Source organism: Mastomys coucha, unplaced genomic scaffold, assembly GCF_008632895.1.
Source record: "Mastomys coucha isolate ucsf_1 unplaced genomic scaffold, UCSF_Mcou_1 pScaffold14, whole genome shotgun sequence".
NCBI classification, from domain to species: Eukaryota; Metazoa; Chordata; class Mammalia; order Rodentia; family Muridae; genus Mastomys; species Mastomys coucha.
Genome location: NW_022196896.1, coordinates 49,074,086 through 49,095,217, shown reverse-complemented (window position 1 = coordinate 49,095,217; position 21,132 = coordinate 49,074,086). Strand labels below are relative to the sequence as shown.

General features: G+C 38.1%; 1 protein-coding gene across 1 annotated transcript in view; it reads left to right on the top strand.

Moving 5' to 3' along the window:
• Pkhd1 (PKHD1 ciliary IPT domain containing fibrocystin/polyductin) overlaps nucleotides 1-21,132 on the top strand; it is a 480,627-nt gene that overhangs the window by 431,645 nt on the left and 27,850 nt on the right. Inside the window, exons 61-63 of the mRNA XM_031366970.1 lie at nucleotides 6,798-7,815; nucleotides 17,698-17,833; nucleotides 18,541-18,628. Coding sequence (XP_031222830.1) covers nucleotides 6,798-7,815; nucleotides 17,698-17,833; nucleotides 18,541-18,628 — 1,242 coding nt within the window. The remainder of the gene's footprint in view (nucleotides 1-6,797; nucleotides 7,816-17,697; nucleotides 17,834-18,540; nucleotides 18,629-21,132) is intronic.

Sequence of the window (21,132 nt, the reverse complement as noted above, 5' to 3'; positions counted from 1 at the left end):
TTTCATTTATATCAGTTTTAATTTGCTTACAAAGAAATGTGTTTCTTTGAGACATTTGCATATATATGCATTGATACAGTCTGTCCTTATTTTTACTCTCCGGCTACCACCTGTTCCTCCTCTACTCCTGTTCCTGATTCTCTCCCTTCTGCCAAATACTTTTGACTTCTGTTGGCATGACATTTGAATTCCATTACCTTTTATTGATGATCTCTTTAAACCTTTATGTGGATTATTAACAACTAATAATTTAGTTGTGATTTTTCTCATGTTGATTAATATTCAGGTCATGAGAAGGAACAAATGTGAACCATTGTATATGCATATAAAAATCATAATAAAACCCATTGAAATTTTTTATGGTACTTAAAGGTACTCTGTATGCTTCCAGGGGGCGCGGAATCATTAGTATTACCCAGACACCAACTGTGTGACCTACAAAAGTGACATTCCTGTAAGACATATTGGTGCGATAGTGACACAAATGCTATGAGAGTAACCAACCACCTTTTTAAATTTTCTACTGGATTTAAGGCCAACTGCAGGAAATGGAATCCATATCTGATACTGTTGACATGGCTAAGCACCTGACGCTAGATATAGACATTGCCTCAAGTGAAAACATCTTACTAAGGGACATGGCTAAAATACATCTGCTAAAGGGACATTATTACAATGTAACCCCTAATGACATACTGCTATATGTATAAATCAGTACCTTGCTCAACACTCAGCAGAGAGGTTTCTTCTTTCAGTTTATGGGAATTAATACAGAGACTCATTGCTGAACAAGGTGCAGAGTGAGAGGTTTTGGAATATGCAGTCGTAAATGGAGTGTTCAAACCAAAACTCTCCCCTTAAGGCTCAGGGATTTATGAAGAAGAGGAGGCAGAAAGGTTCTAAGAATGACTCCAAGGAAACTACATCTTTCAGAAACAACAGGACTGATACACTAATGATCTCACAGAGATTCTATCAGGACACACATAAACAGCACAGTTCCAAATGAGGCAAAGTTCAAGAACCAAGAAGGCTAAGTTGACACAAAGTTTCACCATGGAGTTATTTGCAATAGAGACGTTCTGGGGAAAGTAAAATCAGTTTTCTCTAATGGAGTATCGCTGGATATATAAACCACATTTCAGGGCAGACCCTGCAAAAACAATTTCTTGTTTCTTTTGTAGGCTTGCCATCCTCATTTTGTTGTTGTTATTTTGTTTTGGCACTATTTGTTTGTTCTATTTTTTTTTTTAAGAGAAAGAGAGAAAATCATGAAGTTGGTTGGGTAGGAAAGGGAGGAGGACCAGGCAGAACTTCGGAAATCAGGAAGAATATAATAAAAACATATTGTATGAAAAATATTTTAAATAAAACTAATCTTAAAAATACTTAATAATTAAAATAATTTTAGCTTTTTAGTATCTAGGCACAATCCGTATGCTTCCATAATTTACTTGATTTTCATTAGAATGTATCTTGGATTTTACTACACAAACTTCATTAAACGTACTTATTTTTTTTTTTAGTATCAAAAAAGAAAATCAATGAAAAAAGAATTGCATTAAATAAATAATATTTCTAATTTAAAATTAACAACTTCGAGCCAAGTTCTTATATAATGGTTCACTCAGGTAAGCACTAAAGTCCAAATAAGCTGCTTACTCCTCTGCTTGACATCATTTTCTCGGTCTTAGCATTGGCACCTAACCTGTGCCCCTAATCCCATCCCCCACCTCCATCCTCACAGGTGACTAAGATGACGCTGCCTTACAGCTCCTGGAAAATGAGGATGCCTTCAATCTTCTGTGACTTCTGCCATGCAACTCATTTTTCTTCCAGCTTTAGAGACTGAGTCTTTAAATTTTCTAGTCTCATATGGTCGACAGGGATACTGTACTGTTTCTTAAACTGTCAGGAAATTTATTCTTAAGTAATTGACTTCATCCAACTCCATTTTAATCTGTTTATATGGTTTCTCTATTTAACTTGGGTCTCAACGCAGTCATATTTCTCTTTCATTTGGTCCATTGTAAGAAGCTGTAGATAATCCTAGCATTATGAATTTGCTTTTTTCTTTCTATTGTTTCATCTTGAGTTAAAGACTACACACACACACACACACACACACACACACACCTACTTACCTCAAAGCCCTGACTGTATTGGGAAGTAGGAGTTAGTTTTCATCCCACAGATTCATTTTGTGTGTGTGTGTGTGTGTGTGTGTGTGTGTGTAAGAGAAAAAGAGAGAGAGAGAATCATATTGTCAATACTCAGAATTTTTATTATTTGTGGACTTTTTATATTATTAGAGATGACCATAAAGACCTGATAATATTGCTTCTTCTCTGTCCGTTTTAGCTCCTCATAAAAGAGGAAAAATTTCCAATTACCCAGTATAAGGTGCCCAGTATATAAAGACACTGTTATTTGGGTAAAGGCTAGTCCTCTGAAGCTTTATGTCTTTTGTGAAAAGACTGAAAACTAAAATCCCAGTCATTAGCACTCATTAGCACGCTGGCAAGGAAGTTTCACCTTTGACTACCGAGGGGCTCATGTTTACAGAAATGATAGATTTATAAGCTTTGGATGCCTTAAAACCATGTGCTTGTTATTAGGGTAAATCCTGAAAATGCAAAAGCATCTTTAAGCAAAAGCATATACCTGTGGTAAAATTGCTTGTGTGGATGTATGCATGCATATGTGTGCATACACATTTATATGTATACAGGAGTGCATATGTGTGTGTAACTGTATTTATGTATATCTGTGTATATGTGTGCGAGAGAACTTTATTGAGACACATTTGTATATCCATATTGGGGTATATTAGGGTCATTCAGTTCAGTTTACAATGTATAATAATTAAATTCAGACATTGCATATTTCCATTTGTTCAAAGATTAATCATTTTTATGTGTGGGAAATTTTTTATTCATCTAGTCATATTGAAACATATCATGGACTGTTTTAATGAGTAATCACTCTACTGTGGCAAAAGGGACTAGAAGTATTTATTACAATTTGTTTTAAAGCTACCTTTTATTCTTCAGATAAAGTTATAAAATATAAAATTTGGATTAAGAGAATTCTTAATTAAAAATAGACTGGGTGGAGTCTGACTAAGAGAGAAACATACCCACAGACAATCAGTGGATGGAGCCTGGGGAGTCTTATGGACGAACAGGAGGAAGGATTGTGAAGGGGATAGGAACTCCACAGGAAGAGCAATAGAGTCAACTAACCTGGACCTTTGTGCTCTCAGAGTCTGAACCACCAACCAGAGAACATACGCAGGCTGGACCTAGGCCTCACTGCGCACAAGTAGCAGATGTGCTGCTTGGTCTTCATCTGCATCCTAAACAACTGGAGCAGGTGGTATCCCGAAAGCTGTTATCTGCCATAGTACCCAAATATTATCTTTGAGAATGATGTAAAAAGTAGGATGCCCTGATTGTGTTGTTCAGACTCATCTTTTTCAGCCAGAGTGCAGAAACTGCAGTATCAGTGTGTGTCTGAAAGTCCTCTGCCCTGCCCTCTCCATCCTATATGGAGCCACAGTGGGGTAATATGAGAAGATCTGGTTTCTGAGTTAGAAAATCTGCTACCGTAGAACAGTGCTGTCCATTAAAATGTCCTTAGACATTAGATAAGATTTCCCTATATTAGATAATATAGGAAAATCTTTGGTATTCGTATTTGGAGATCCTGACATAAAATCCCTTAAGACCTTTACAATGTCTGGACTGATATGAATGTCTTCCATGGAGTCCTCTACAAGTTCCCAGACAGGAGGAAGCACTGTGAGCCCATGATGGGGTTTGCCTTTCTCTCTTCCTTCCTTTCTTCCTTCTTTTCTCCTATCCTCTCTCCTTTTCTTCCTTCTTCCCTCTGTTTCTTCTCCCTTCACCACTCTCTCCTTCCCTTTCTTCCTTCTTTCCTTATATTAATTTTTCAAATTAGTATGCAAAGTAACAGAGTTCACTATGGAAGGACATGCATATTTGTTCTTATTGATGTTTTACTCCCATGCATCACCCCCATGTCCCTCCTGCTGGTCCCTTAGAGTCCCCCCTTCCCCCTTTATGTCACTGGCATTACACTATGCTTTTTACCCTAACAGAACTCTCCCTCAAGATATGGTTTTCTTTCCTAAACTCCCCCTTTCAGTTTCCTTACCCCACACCTCACACATATAAATATAATTAGAGGCTACGATGTACATATGAAAGAAAAAATTTGGTGTTTGTCTCAGGGTTGGGAATAATTTGGTTACAAGAGTAATTTCTTCCAGTTGCATCAATTTTATCAATGCAGGCTTAGATTTTTCACAACCTACTTTACTCAGGGTTCTCAAACACTTCAACCTTCCTTCTCATCAAACTTTTATCTGACCAAAGGTAGGGGGAAAAGAATGTTAATAAGAAAAGGGGGTTGCGGACCTATTTAGAAGTAGTTCCTTGGGATGATTATACTCTATCTAGTAAAGGTACCAGCATGCAGTCCTGTCCAATCTCAAAATCCAGACATGGAATCCAATTGTGTTGGATTGTGCTGTGGCACAATAAAACAGAAACAACAACATCGCTCTGCCAAACTGGAACCACTCAGCAGATGTAGCCCTACTCAGCCCAAATACCATGAAAAGTTCTTTGGTGAATTTCTCTCTCTGAAGTGAAAACCAGTGAAGACTAGCAAAGTGTTTCGTCGTATAACAATGCTGGAGAATCCTCAGCAAAGACCAGAGAAGCATTGTTCGGCATAGCAGTGCAAAAGTGTCTTCTCACTGTCTGTACAGGTCTACTTAGATCCTTTCTAAACCTCATGCACCTTGTCAAGTGTCTGCTTCCAGCAAAGCACCACATGTACCCACAAGACAGCCTCCAGGAAATGTTACATGGCACCAAGACAACCTCCAGGAAACATTACATGGCACCAAGACAGCCTCCAGGAAACGTTACATGGTACAACTAAGTTTTTAAAGGAACCAGAAACTTCTACTTCATCCCACAAATGACATTATTTCTCTTTCCTATACAGCTAAATGGAGCTCCACTGTGGGGTTCTTATTCTCTGTTTATGCATTGATAGGCATCTAGGCTGGTTCCTTCACCTAGCTATTGTAACCAGAACACCAGTACATATAAGAGATGTATCTATGGTAAGAATTAAAGTTCTCATGGTATATAGAATGGTACATTTGAGACAGAGGGTAGTTCTATTTTTAGATTTTCTGAAAAAGGAATATTTATAATGATTTCCATGTGACCTCACAAATTTACAATCCCATCAGCAATATATAGTGTTCCTGTCTACCCACATTCTACTGACTAGTTGTTATCCCACATACAGGCAACAGCCTTTGGGATAGCCCTCATTCCAGTTGTTTGGGACCCACATGAAGACCAATCTGTACATCTGCTACATATGAGCAGGGAAGCCTAGGTGTAGCACATGCATGTTCTTTGGTTGGTGGTTTAGATTCTCAAAGCCCTAAAGATCCACATAAGTTGACTCTGTTGCTCTTCCTATGGAGTTCCTATCCTCTTCATCTCTTTTGGGATCTGCAATCCTATCTTCTATTCTTCCATAAGAGTCCCCAAGTTCCAACCACGGTTTAGCTGTGGGTGTCTGTATCTGTCTGAGTCAGCTTTTGGTTGGAGCCTGTCAAAGGACATGCTCTGTCAGAGTATCATTAATAATGTCAGGAATTGTTGCTTGCCTATGGAGTGGGTCTTAAGTTGGGCTAGTTATTGGCTAGCCATTCTCTCATCTCTGCTCCATCCCCCATGACTGCATTTTTTTTTATAGACAAGATAAATTTGGGGTTGAAAGTTTTTTGGGTGAGTTGGTATCTCTATTGCTCCACTGGGGATCCTGCACAAGGTGTCCTCCTCAGGTTCCATATGCCAATGTTGTGAGTCACAGCTAAGGTTACCCTACTGACTCTTGGGTGCCTCCCTTATCCTAGGTCTCTGTCTTGTCCTGGAGATGCTCCCCACCTTTCAGTTGCAGATTTCCATTCATTTACTGAACAACTGTTTGTTCTTTTACTGGTAGCCACTCTAAGACGGGATGGAATCTTTAATCAGTTTTAGTTGTCATTTCCCTGAGATTCTTGGGTTTGTACTAGTTATAGAATATATACATATATGTATGTATAAAAACACATGCCCTGCTGGAAGAAGTTGAAGAGGAGAGCGACCCCATAGGAAGTCCAGCTGGCTCAACTAACACGGACCCCTGAGATCTCTCAGATACAGAGCTACCAACCAGACAACATACAGTAGCTGGTCCGAGACCCCTGATACATATACAACAGATACAGTACATATTCACATATATAGTATTCACATATACTACCTGGCCTGTCCCCAATGAGAGAAGACACACCTAACCCTTGAGAGACGTGAGGTCCCAAGGAATGGGGAGGCCTGGTGGGGTGTGAGAGGGTGTGGGGAGGTGGGAACATCCTCCTGGAGACAGAGAAGAAGGAATAGGATGAGGAACTATAAGAGGGCAGATCAGGAATAGGATAATGACTGGACTGTAAACAGAAGATTAAAGACTTATAAAAAGTACATGCCATGTACATATATCATTAGTATATGTCAAATGGGTTTTTTAATGCATAATTTTTTCATACTTTGCTCGATTGCTTTGTGTTTCCAATATCTAATATACTTAAATGGTCAATAAATTTTTCATAGCATAACACACGGTGGTGAGAATAGTGGATTAAAAGCCCTCATTAGTTGTAGCTCAAATGTTACTCATTTGTTTCCTTTACTTCACAGGTATTTTCAGAGAAGAACAGAAATGCACATTCCGAGCAATGACCCAAGGCTTCTTCTGTAAGCAGACCGAGCATGCACTCCTAATTGTCAATAATGTTGATGTAACTTGGACAATCCCCAAATCATACCCACTTGTATCTATTACTAATGGCTTTGTGGACACGTTTAACATTGTGAAGGACAGTACTTCATGTTCTCCCACAACCTCTCTGTCTACTTTTTATTCCATCTTACCCATCAGACAAATGACCAAAGTATGCTTTCCAGAGCTAACTCCTCCATTCCTGCGCTTTCTTCTACTGGGAAACAGAAGAGCCTCCAAGCTCATCTTGGCTGTATTCTACAATGAGATTCAGAGCCCTCGAGTTTTCTTAGACAAGAGCTTTATTCCACCTACTCCAGTAGAATCAGCATTTTCATTGTTGGATGAGGCCGCTGGTGCCAACTATTTTGACATCATGAATAACCTTTTATATGTTGTCCTGCAAGGAGAGGAGCTTGTTGAAATACGTTCAAGTGTTTCCATTCATTTGGCTTTAACAGTGACATTTTCAGTCCTAGAAAAGGGCTGGAGGAGAGCAATGCTTGAAAGCCTGACAGGGTTCTTCCAGATTGACCCAAACCAAATCAGACTTGTACTTGAAATTCCTGGCAACAAAGAGACCTTAGAGGCCATTGCAAACAGTGAAGGAAAACGAAAACGCAATTGCCCAACTGTAACTTGTGGTGGCCCTACTAGCAGATATGGTCAACGCAGACCTCTCATGACAGAAATGACATCATTTAGGATCATACCAGTAACTACTCTGGAAACTTTCTCAAAGGTGATTGTTGTTGAAATCGGTGATCTGCCAAACATAAGGAACAGTGAACTCTTTCAGTCCTTATCAAGTAACAGATTACAGAAATTGGCTCACCAGGTTATCACTGCTCAACAGACTGGAGCTCTGGAAAATGTCCTCGGTATGACTGTTGAGGCCCTACTAGTGACTCAGTCTGAGGGAGTCACAGGATATAGGTAAGCTCTATTTATCAAAACATCTGGATGAAGCGTGATTTCTTGAGTCCATGTTGACATCTATTAAAATTTGCTTATTTTTTTACAACAAACTGCAAAGGATTCATTAGAACTGAAAATTTTAAAAAACTAAAGTCATACACCTATTTGGAGGCATATTTAATCAATTCATTTTTGGATGCTTAAAAATAAAGTAGCACTATATCTCTTTCCATCCTTTCTGTTTCTTCCAGGTACTTTTCCTCCAACCCCTCCCATTCTGACCTCTCAAATTGATACCTTATTTTTATTTGATTTTTATTGTTTTACACACACACACACACACACACTCACATTTGTGTTCATAAATGTATAAATAAAGTATGCTAAATCTGTTTTTGTTGATGGTATGAATACGGTTTCAGGGGTTGACCCCATATATTGGATAACCACTAAGAAGACTCATCCCTTGGAGAGGGCAATTAACCTTTTATGTAGAGTAACCATCCATATGGAAGCTTAGTTAATGTTTTTGTATTATATGTTCCATTTTAACACTAAGGACACAGAAGTATCCCTTTTGTTGATAGATGCAAAAATGACAGCATAGTTATCCTTGGTTGCTTCTAATATAGAATTGAGTATTTTTACTAAGCACAGAATTTTAATCATTAGTAATATTATTATTTTTAAAACTTCTTATATTATTTTATTTTATGTGTATGAGTGTGTTCCTTCATGTATGTATGAGTCCCATGTGCATATTTGGTTCTTGTGAAAGTCAGAAAAGGGGAACAGATAATCTGGAAGTAGAGTCTCACATGGTTGTGAATCACCAGACAGGGACTGGAAACCAAATCTGGGTCCTGTGCAAGAGAAAAAAAGTGCTATTAACTCCTGGGCTATCTTTCATTCTTTCTAGTGTTACTATTATGTTTTGTAGAGTAACATGGGTATCAGTGGTGCTGGTGCATTTTGCTTTTGCTTATTTTTTCCCAGTGTAATTTCATTTAGTTGTCATTGAGTTCTTATAAATTTATATGTGTACTTAGACTTCAAAGCTTAAACCTGTTGTGTTACTTTGTTTACCATTCCAAAATATTGAACATTGTAGAGAGAATATCTTATGTATTGTACAGATACATCACCTGTCAATTTAAAGGGCTATGACTTATGGCTTAGGCAGGAAATAGGAGGTGGAACATCTGGGAGAGCAGAAAGGATTATGGGATTGAGCCAAGCATAGGAAGAGTTGCCTGGGAAGATGTGACAAGTCAGACGCATGGTACATGGATACAGGATATCAGCCATGCGGCAGAACGTAGGCTACAATCAATGGGTTATTTAAAGTTATATCTAGTCAGAGATGAGCCTAGCTATGTGGTCAAGATATTTGTAAATATAGTTTGAGTCTGAGTCATTTCTGGAAGCATGGGGCTGGGAGGAAGAACCAGTCCAAACTTCTACAGAACATTGCAGTGTATATTCTTCTTTTAGCAATTGACAATAATGAGCAGAAGTAATCAAGATCCATTGGGGAAAATCTGCAGAGTAGACTGGGAACATGTAGGGAATATAACAGGTATTTATGGTGCAAATCACCCGATCATAAAGACAAGAGTTAGGCGCAGCACAAAGATCACCTCCAATACCCGATCACTGCACACCCTCTTTACTTCTGACACAGATGTGTCTAATCTAATAATAATAATAATAAACTAGAAGCATAAATAATATGGCATTGATTTTCTGTTAAAATTTGTTATATTCTCCATTGCTTTGTTTCTCTGGTATCTTAAGAGATATTTTTCCAGATGTGAAGTGACAAATCATATGAAGATAAAGAAAAGCCACCTATAAAGAATACCTGACAAAAACCTCTGCAGAGTGAGAAGCACCATGCCCCTTGTAGAATTGACAAACATTTAGCAAGATTGCCTGTGCCCCTGAACATTGCACAGTACGCTTAACAGCCTTGAAGGCATGCACAGGCCCCAAGGCCAGCTCTGTGTCTTTCAGCTCTTACCAGTATCAGCTAGAACCTCTGCTGAACTCCTTGGAGAGCCATCAGTACACTAATGAATTGACCTTGATGCAGCAGAGATGAGTCTAAGGATGAAGCCTTTTGGGGGGAGCATTAATGAAGTCCTCCAGAAGGTTGCTTTTGTTATATAGGGTTTACAGAATGAGACCATGTTGGAAACTTATATTTCCAGAAAACAGTTACTTATTTTCACGAAGCTAACATTTTGGAAAGTGGGGAGAAATGAAGCTGCTACCTACTTTTTATGTGTGTTGTCAATTTGTCTATTTATGCTTTATCCTTCCTCCAGGAATTCAGGATTCAAGTTTCCTCTGCCCACTTACGTCAGTTGTATGAACTTGTTCTCCAGTTTTTCAACTTCTGTTGATAAGTGCAATCAGTTAGCTATTTGCCCATCTTCTTCATTCTTGTATGTATTCGCTATTCTTACCCAGGTTTATGCTTGGTTTCAGTGGGGTTGTTAGTGGGAAGAGATGAAAACATTCTATATGTCTCTCAAGCTAGATGATCCCTACCAGCAGTGGATTTATTTGTATTCAGGAATCTTGACAAGATAGTTAGTATTGTCTGCCTTCCATTCACTAGAAGCTTGACCTTCTTTCAGCCTTGTATGTCTTTCATCTTTTCCTCATTTCTCTCCTATTTCTTGTCTCACTTATTTTCCTACTAGAATATAAATTTGCAGACTCCTACGTACCTATATCCCAGGTAGTCAGAAACTTTGACCAGTTTGATATATATGAATATAACAGTTTGATATATTCTTAAATTGCTGACTACTTTATACATTGATCCAGTGTGTATGTATTCTGGTACATACATACATACATACATACATACATACACATACACACACACACACACACACAAACATAACACATACAAAGATATACACAAACATGTAAAAATATTCCACCTATCTCCTTTACAGAAGCTTGGCTGTTAAAACCAAAGCTGTCTGTAGTTGGCAGCTTTTCTTGGTCCTCCCATGATGCACCTCTATAAACTGCTGACCATATGAATGATGAACTTTCATGGTTTTTCTGTGTTCTGTGGTGCATTTTGACTTTAAGATGTGAAGAATATGCAGAATTATAGTTGACTCAGTCAAACACCTGAGTCTCAGAAAGAGCAGAATTTTTCCTGCCATGGGAAAGAAACCAGACAGGGAAAGCAGAGCAATTCAAGGTGTGAGAAGGACATGATTTGTCATGGTTAAGGGCAGTAAAGAGCCCATAAAAGTGATGTAAGGGAACTGTGGAGATGGCTCAGTGAGTAAAGTAATTGTCCTGTAAGCATAAAGACCAGAATTCAGTACCATATCACCTATGGAAATGCTAGGCTGCTATGGTGCCTGCCTATAATCTCAGTGTTCATGAGACAGAGACATGAGACCCTCAGAGCAAGCTGGCTATCTAGACTAGTCACCATAGCCAAATGAGTTGAAGTGAGAAACCCTGCTTCAATACATGAAATAGTGTGCCATCTAGGAAGACATTACATTCAGTCTCTGAGCTCCGTTTGCACAGGTACACAGGTACACCAGCACTTGTGTGGAGGAGGCTGAAGATCAGAAGTTCATCGTATACTTGCATAATAATGAATTTGAGGTTATCCTGGACTAAAAAGAAAAGAAATAAAGAATTTCAGTGAAAGTTGAATACCTAGCCTTATTAAATTGGAACTATCAGGGCATTGACAGCTCATTCGCAATTCACAGTCCCTTTTATTGATGATTCTTCATGATCATCAGAAAGATTGTCATTTATTTCAGAGTCCAATGTCTCCAATAATGGCTTTAGCCTTTATGGTCCATATACCAAATGCTCTGAGACAAATGCATTTTCAGTTGTTGTTCGCCATATTATACAGTTTTTTCTTTCCTTTTTCTTGTGAATAAGTTGTTATCTATAATCTGTTACCATCGCTGACATGCCTACACCTAGCAGATCTCTGTCCTCAGGCACATTAGTTTCCAGTTCCAAAAATTAGTCCAAACTACTTTGAAGATACAGTAAAATACATTTTCAAAATGTATGAACATATAGTGAGTATTTTGATAAATAAGAAACCTCATTAAAACTCATATTTCAACAAATTTTAATTCCCAAACATTATTAGAATGGCTATCATGATATACAAATACATATATTATACAAATTTAAACATTGTTGTATATATGCATACATATTAAAATATTATATCACCACTCTGAAAATATAGATTTTCAAGTATGGATAATTAAAAGTATTTTCTCAATTACTTAATGAAAATATATTACATTATACTTCACATACATGTACATATAAACAATACTATATGGATTTAGCATTTAATAGGGTATATGTGTGTCTATGTATGTGCGCGCATGCGTGTGTGTGTGTGTGTGTGTGTGTGTGTGTGTACATGTGTCTGTAATCCTAGAGGGAGCAGGAGAGAATAGGAGGAGTTGGAGGGGAGAAAGAAGAAGTGGAAATGATATAAATATAATGTATTTATGTAAGAAATTTTCAAACTTTAAACAAAAAGTTGATATAGCAAAAAAAGGAATTAATTAACCAATTCAACATGAACCAGTCCATTAGTGTTATTTTTCTAATAAAACAAGTATGCTTTCATCTGTATAATGTTTACTAGGTAGTCACAGTTTCAGTTTACTTTTGTATTCCCAAGAGAACCTAATCAAATTTTATTCATAACAAGGGATCATTCAGCATCTTTCATAGACAGTGACATATTATCAGAAGCTATCCTACCTCTACAAACAAAATAATCAGCTGAAATAACTCAAGAGTGTAAAGGTTTGTTTTGTCTCAAGGTCTAAGCACAGTCAGTACACAAATGAGTAGGGCAAGGTGGAGTGTGGAAACAGGTCACATGTTGTAAACCAGAAAACAGAAATATAGACAAATGCTAGTGCTCTGAATACTGTCTGCTCTTCCCGTTTTATGTCCAGGACCCCAAACCATAGGCATCCCCAACCCATAATCACTATGTTCAGGCTGGGTAGTTCTTCCTGAGTTAACTCTCTTTGGAAGATCCTCACAGGCACACTGAGAAATGTGTCTCACCACCTCCTGTGTAATTCTAAGTCCAGTTGAATTCACAGTGCAAATCAACCATCACAATAGCTATTTGGCTTCTCGAATCCAATAGTCCTGTGTAACCTTCTGCAGGAGGCCAGCAGAGAGACAATCTGCTAAAGGCAAGAAGGCAATTCAATTCAATAAGACCAAGCAGCCGGTATTGGTTCAAACTTCTGGAATCTGACCCTGAGTAATTTATTTTAGGCACTTTTAAGCATAATACTATTTGGTGAAATCTTACTCTGGTGATTAACTCATCATGCACAATTAAGTATACATAAATATCTTTGAGGGACAAAGTAAGCTAAATACAGATAGGATGCAGCTACAGCAAAACTCTTTGTAAAGTCCAGAAAGATAGGTTCTATATATTGACCCATAAAAAATTAAATTACGATAAGGGTCTGCAGGAGAATCCAGTACTGGAGAAGTCTCTCACCACACAGATAGAGTGTAGGTCGCCAGACTAGTAAACACATCTGTTCCCAGCCTTCTGGGTGGATAGCAGGTGTAATAACTTTTCCCCTTGAGGGAACAACTCTGTGTGTTCAACACACCAGGCTCTCCTTATGCTAATCTGTGAGCACAGAGACCTACATGCCCCAGTCCTCATTACTTTGTATTAATCTCTTCTATTAGAAAGGTCCTGAGTTGTTTCTACCAAGACTTTTGCTGCTACAGTATCTCCACATTAATAGAAAACTTTAAATATTTTTATAGAACTTAATTGCTATTTTTCATCTTTCTAGGCAACTTTAATCCATAATTTTATTCAGGGTAGATTTCTCATAAAATAATATCTTAGATTGCATTTTAGGTTTGTTTCCTGAATATTTGCATCTCATTGAAATTGTCAAAAGTTGTACCATGTTTACTCTTGGCATACTGCTTTTTGAAATGGATACTTTCAGGCCACTCCAAGAGTTTAGCCTTAAATGGATTAGCCCAGAAATAAGCTTGCTGTGTGGACAATGTACTCAAAGTTGAAATTTGTCAGGCCAAAATGGGTAATATCCTTCCTGAGACAATTGGTGGCCTATGTGCAAAGAAAGAACATGATGGATACTGAGATGTTGACGTATTATGGGTAGATGGAGTAGGGACTTGCAAAGTGTCAGGCTTGAAATGACAGAGTCATACACCAGTAGGAAACTGTCAGATCATAAGACATTTCTTCCCAACTGGAAAGGGCAGCTGCTAAGGGAGCCAGCCTGAGTTTAATAGGGATCATGAGGATCATTAAATGTGAATAAAATGGTTTGTATCAATACAGAAGGATAGCTAAGGAAAGTCATTCTTGTCTTCTAGGGGATAGAAGAGTCTTCCCCAGGGGCAGAGTCAGAGTGTTTTATTTGTCTTTGCATATCTCATGTTGCCTCAAGCCATTTTTGTATGTACTAGGAGGTCTAACATTGATTTACAAGTGGAATTGACTGGAAAACTTTTTCTTCCAGGACACAGAAATTCTCCATTCCCCTTTTTCAAGTCCTCTCTATGGCACATATAGACTATGTCATTTGTCTAGTGTGTTGAACAAAAGAGAGACCATAGGTGCTCTTGGACATTTAATGAAAACAGGAATTTTTCTTTTGTTATTTTTGCTTGTTTATTTGCTTGCTTTTTGTTTTGTTTGGCTTAGTGGACAACTAGTTAACAATCCTGGGGGGAAGGGCGCAATGAAGAGGAAGTGCCAGAAATCCCACACACCACCCCAGTCACCCCAGAAGATCTTGTTGAAAAACAGGGTTCACCACTAGGATTTATTTATTTCCATTTGCTATGTTTATGCAAGTTTTATCTTGTCCTTTCTTTGCACTTTGGCCAAGTCTAGAAGGTAAGTGTATTGTAGCTACTCGATTTAGAAGCCTGTGCTGGAAAGAATCCTGATGGTCTCTGAGCTGGAAAGTTTTTGCATTGTCATGATCTTCCTTCTTCAGCTTGCACTTAAGCATTGCAAGGAGAAATATATTTCACATACTTGACTGGCTTTTGCAAGCTGTTAAATAGTGTTTGAAACTGGAGGAGATGGAGGGAACTTTCCTCCCCCATTTTTTAAAGTTTGGCTGTAGGTCCTTCTGCCTGCAGGCTACAGTCACATTAGCAGTTGGAAATTGGATAACGACAGCACAATGACAAATCCAGGTTGCTTGCAATAAGTTGCTAATCCCTTTGCTTTAATATTGGAGCAGCGTGTAATGATGTTTGGACATCACTCCAGTTTACTGACGACCCCACTGGGGCCAGCAATAGAACCTTACAACTGTCTAACAAGGCATCAGGTGACTCCCGTCGTCACAGCAACGGACACTGGAATCTAATCTTCCCTCCATCCCTTCTAGCACCCAATAACGCCTAGATTATATAAGTGGCCCATCATTGCTTGGTAACTTGAATCAATTAACGTTAATTCGCACAATGCTATGATGTATTGTGATCACTTTCATTTCAGGGAAGGGGGAGAAATTGCTATAAGTCACCTAAAATGAGGTTGTCTGTGATACTGAGGTATTAATTGGGTGTCCATATTAAATGCAAAAGGAGCCCCATCGTGAAGGGAAAGTGGATGAGTGACTCTCTTGGCTGCTATTGACCTATCAGAAGAAGACAGTGCCCTTTTCCTTTGCTTTTATCTATTACAGTTTTCCCTATTGCGTGTCAAGTTGATGTATTATAAAAAATTCATTTGGTGACCTTTCACCCCCTTAGCAGATTAAACAATTTCACTTCAATGGCATCATTAACAGGACCCAGCATTTAATGATGATTTCTCTAAAAGGCCACGGAGATTCGATTTTAAGCTAACAGATTTATTGCACTATTATAACATATCGTAAAAAACTGTACCACCTACGGTCAGGTTTTAGGACAGAAGCTGCTTAGGAGTTTATGTGGAGCTTAAAGTGGTATTACCTTGGGATATGCTGCTGTCACAAGTCTCTGACCTCCGGTGAGACGCTGTTTACATTTAATAAGAGATGTTTGCTCACAATAAACTTTAAAGTGTGTCAGGGACAGGCCTTTCTGTAAGTGTTCTGACCATTGCTTCCCAACCCAGTGTCTCCAGATACCAATGAACTTATGTCAGAATCTTTAATGGGCTTTTTCCGTTTCCTTAACACAAGTTCCTTGCCCATACCCATTTCTTATCAGAAAACATTCGAGGATGAGTGTAGGAAAGGAATACAGTCTTGTAACAGTCTTAATATTTTTCAGTAATCTGCAGCTTCCCACACTGGGGTAGGGAAAAACACTGGGATAGATTTTTATAAACAACTCTAGTGTGCTTTGTTCCTTTTTTAACAAAGAAAGGAACCTTAGCTACTCAGGCTAAGCAAACTGATATATGTTGATTGTGTACAAACTTCCAGGGAGAGATTTCAGCAGCCAGAGCCTTGGTGGATAAACCAAGTTCCTAGGACCATATGCTCCCACTCTGCTTGTACCTTTCTGTGCTTCACAGGGCACAAGGAGATTGTTCCCTATATAAAAACTTCATATTTTTTTTAAAACATTGTAATCATCCCTTCATTATTACCTCTTTTAGGATTAACGTCTACCTTTACCTGTCATAAGCTGCCTCTGATAAATAATACTTTATCCTTTCTTACTCCCACAAATGGACAGTAGAAGACAGAAAATAGAATATGTGATATACAAATATTTAATTGACGCTATAGTTTAAAACATAATGAAAACCTTACTAGACCAGGCAGGACTAATTACTCTGAAAGCAACACTAAATATTGGTGTAGAATGTTTAGCATATATTATCTATAGATCTCCATTTTTCTTGTGAAGTATCTGTTGCATGCCTGTGATATGTAATGCATAAGATAAAGGGAATAGTGAGTTTTTAATGTCCTTGTAAGTTACATCTTTCAGCACACCAAAGCACTTGAGTCAAAGTGGCTTCAAGGTATCAGAAGTTATATAGTTACCTTATGCTAGGTCTCACTGGCAGTTAGCATGCATGTTTAAACAAAGAGAGAGGCAGCATAGCTCTCTGGATCAGTGGCCAAAATAGTTACAGTTTAGAAGGCCTCTGCTACATCCTTCTCTTTGAACCTGGAACTCCTCAAACATATATAAAAGTATCTAGCTCACAGTGTCATTTTAAAGATGTAACACCTTTATAAGGGAAAGGCTAATAGCACATAGCACACAGTGTCAGTGAATCTCCACTACCACCTTTATTTGCACAATCTGATTCTAAAAACTACAATTAATGTGCAATTAAGGGACCTATTTAATGCAAGTACGTTTGGAGAGTGTAACTACAAAATGGCACCGTGCTGGAGATAGCGTCATCTCTTCTAAGTTTTTTTAATGCCATATAGCTATTTTGGACTTAGCCATTCTGGGAAAGTATCTGTGCCATAGACATTGGGATATGGTACAAATAAGGGAATTTCCCAGAAGACTTGGTTCAACAGCTTATGGCTGAGCATATTTTTTGCCATGTCAACGTCTTAGTTCATCATATTGTTCACTAAAGTCTGTTGGGGCCTAACTTAGTATATGCTGATGGAAATTAAAATTTCACTTTCCCATTTCTTTATCCACATTTTTAATCATGGCTATTCCATAATATGTGAGACACATAATTTATATGCAAATATAGAATTATCCACTACAGTATATTTAAGGAGTTTGTAGAAATACAGGCAACTCAAATATTCCCACCAGTCCAACTACTCTATGAGAAACAACTACTGCAATGATCTCTGTAATCCTATGGATATTTTGATCTCATTCAGTTTTTTAATTTTCTAGAAATGCAAGTAGTTTAATAACTGGGAACCTGATATATACTCGGCCCTCTGAGCTTTCCATCCTGGTGCAGCCTTCAGATGGGGAAGTGGGAATAGAATTGCCAGTTCAGCCACGGCTCGTCTTCCTGGATGAGAAGGTAGCTCCTCAGATCTAACAAGCTCTCCACAGCATATGCTTTATTTCTAGACATTCCTATCTACATTCACAGAGTGACTGCCACATGAACATAGAAATTGTCACTACGTTGGTCATTCTTGCCTATTACACCATGTCTTCTTGCATATCCCGCCATGTCCTCTTGCATTTCCTATGAAGGTTTGAGATTTATCAAAGGCAAACAGAGACCTCTGATGCTTTTCCTCCCCATGCTGGCTATGTTCTTGATCAAAGACTCATGTCTTTGATGAAATCTTGCCTTCAGACTCCATGGCCTTGAGTCTGCTTCTTGCTTTTCCTTTTGAGGACATGGAACATTGAACCGAAAATGGTGCCTCTGCAAGGCAAGTGCTCTACCATAGAGCTGTTTCCCAGCCTGCTTTTTACCATTGTCATTCTTTCTTTCAAGCTTCCTTAGGATAACTCTGATACCTTTCTCTTTTGTAACTCCCTTCCACTTTCTCCTCTTGCATATCCTGCTTTAAGTTTCCATGAAATAATTTCCATTTTCTCTTTTCAATAAGTACATTTTGATGTTTACATGATATGAAATGCATTCCTCCATTTCCTTCCTTCCATGGAGTTCATGTGATTTATAACATATGTGTGTAAACACATCTCTTTTTCAGAAACTTCAAAATATGATATTTTTAATCCAGTTTTTTCTCTTTCTTCTCTTATTTCCAGAATGAGAGAGTAGAGTCTTTGGGTATCCCTTCAGAACCTTGGATTATTTCAGTTTCCCTGGAAGGAGCATCTGAATCAGTGTTAAAAGGTAGGTGCCAGTGACTTTCAAGTATTCATTACGACCTTGTACAACAAAGGTCTTAGTACAACATATTGTCTTAGTTGTTTCATTATAACAAAACATCTGAAGAAGGGAATTTTATAAAGAAAAAGGAGAGTTTTTTGTTTGTTTGTTTTAGAGTTTCAAGAGCTGTTTTTTTTTTTTCCCGACAGAATGCCACAACTACCACAGGGTGTTACATGCAAAGGAGAGGGAATATGCATGTGTTTGTGTGTGTATGTGTGTGTTCATGTGCATGTGCAGTGTATGTGTGTGTATGTGCGTGTATATGTGTGTTCATACATGTGTGTGCGTGTGTGTGTGCATGTGTGTGTGTGGTATATATTAATATGTGCCCTTTAAAAAAATCTATCAGTATTCAATCATGGAGGCTCTACCTGATGACCTTACAAATTCAAATTACATTTTCTTCCTCATATAATTTTCTATGTGAATACTCCTACCTCTTAGAAAACTTGACAGAATGTGCACAGGAATCCCAAAGCTTCCTCTCATAAGTATATATTCAAGGAATATTAAATTTCAACACATGAATACATAGGTGGCATCCGCCAGCCTTATCCAAACAATTGGGACCCCATTAAGAATTCATAGCAATGTGGACATGTTCAAAACATTCCAGAGTTCTTTTTATTCTGTCTACTTTCTTGATGTGCATCAAAAGGAAGACTAAGCTAGCAATAAGTACTTACAGCCTTACTTTTTGGCTAAGTCTCAAGCCCTAGTTCCTCTGTACTCAGCTCAATGATCCTCTGACACACACATTTTGGTAGAGGGTCATAGATTTACCCAGGGATTCACTTGCCTGGCACTTGTGTCTTCTATTATGGAAACAGAACTATGTACTCTCAATAATAATAAGAATGGATTAATTGTACAAGTATGTGACCCAGAGTAAACCTTTACAGTTAGGTTTTGCGTATGTTATTTTCATGCCCTCCCTCTACTGTCTTTTTCAATCCTGGCAGCAAATGCAGCACCATCTCATTTCCTTGGGGCTTGTGAAAATGAAAAGGCATATATCAGTAATTTAATTTGAAGAGTTTTTAGTGCTGGTAAAAAGAGAATTGGGATTATGTATTCTGCAGCAAATCCCCTCAATTTACATTTGTTCATGAACCAAGGAGAAATAAACATGTGTGACATGATTTTATGTAAAAAATAGTTACTATACTTTAAATTCAGATCATCTGACATGTGAAACAAACACTTTTTTGAAATATACCCAACTCACTGAGATGTAAAGTTGCCTACAGTTGTGTCCCAGTGGTCTGTGACACACTGGGATCTCAGAGTCCCTAAGTATTAGCTTGGATGTCAATATTTATCTTTGCTTGGAGGCTTAAAAAGATGTATATTCTGCTATTTAAGAATAGTTCTACCATTGCAATCTTATATTTAAAATCTAAAGTGTGTTCTACAGACATTATTTTAAATAGAATAAGTACAGGCAAGGAAAAAGAAACCTATTAACTAAGAAAAACAAGGAGAGAAGGTGAATCAGGGATTGGGGGGTTGGGTGCAGCCTTCAGTGGATTCTAGAATTTGAGGAAGGGAGCATCTTCTTGGAGATGCACATACATTGGAAGATCTTTAAGTAGACCAGTGTGCTGAGGACTGACATCTGGCTTGGATAACCTTTCTGGAGTATACTTGGTAAGACACAACAATAGACACTGCATCGGCTGGACAGTAGGGGAGATGTAAGGATGTTGACTCAGATTGGCTTTTAAAAGTAGAATCAAGTGATACATATCACATAAAAGAAACAGAGAATGAAGGATGCCTTTGAGGTCTGACCCTAATGCTGTGAACAGGAGTTTAGTGTTTCTTATTGAGATGTGGAAGATAAGAGTGGAAACACAAAAAGTAAGTGCCTGAATGCTGGACCAAATTAAGAGAGAGTTTGGTGAGGTAAGGGGAAAGAGAGACTTTTGTATGAGTAGTTTGCATTTTAATGCAAAGGAGAAAGAGATTTTTGGGTCACAATTGTTATTCTTTTTGAGACAAAGAGTCAATGATGAATGCAAGCTGACAGCTCCCTGTTCTGCTCCAGATAGCTCTCTGCTCAAGATAGCTTTCTGCTCACAGTAGCTCTATCTCAAGATAGCTCTCTCTTGCAGAACAAAGCCCAGTAACTCTTTTGTTGTAACAAAATATCTGATAGATGCAGCATAACAGAAATGGACTTATTTTGGTTCATGATTTATAGTTCATCATGGTGGGAAGCTATGGTAGTAGGATGTGAGGAAGCTGGTTATAGCACATAGACATTCAGGAAGCAGAGAGTGATGAATACTGGAGCTCTACTTGCTTTCTTCCATTTATTCTGGGATCTCAATCCAGACATTGATACTAGTAACATTCAGGATGTATCTTCCTGCCTCAGTTAAGCTTCTCTGGAAACATTCTACAGAGAAAGCCAGAGCTGTTAGACACAGCTACTACTCTACTTTTTTTTTTTTTTTTTT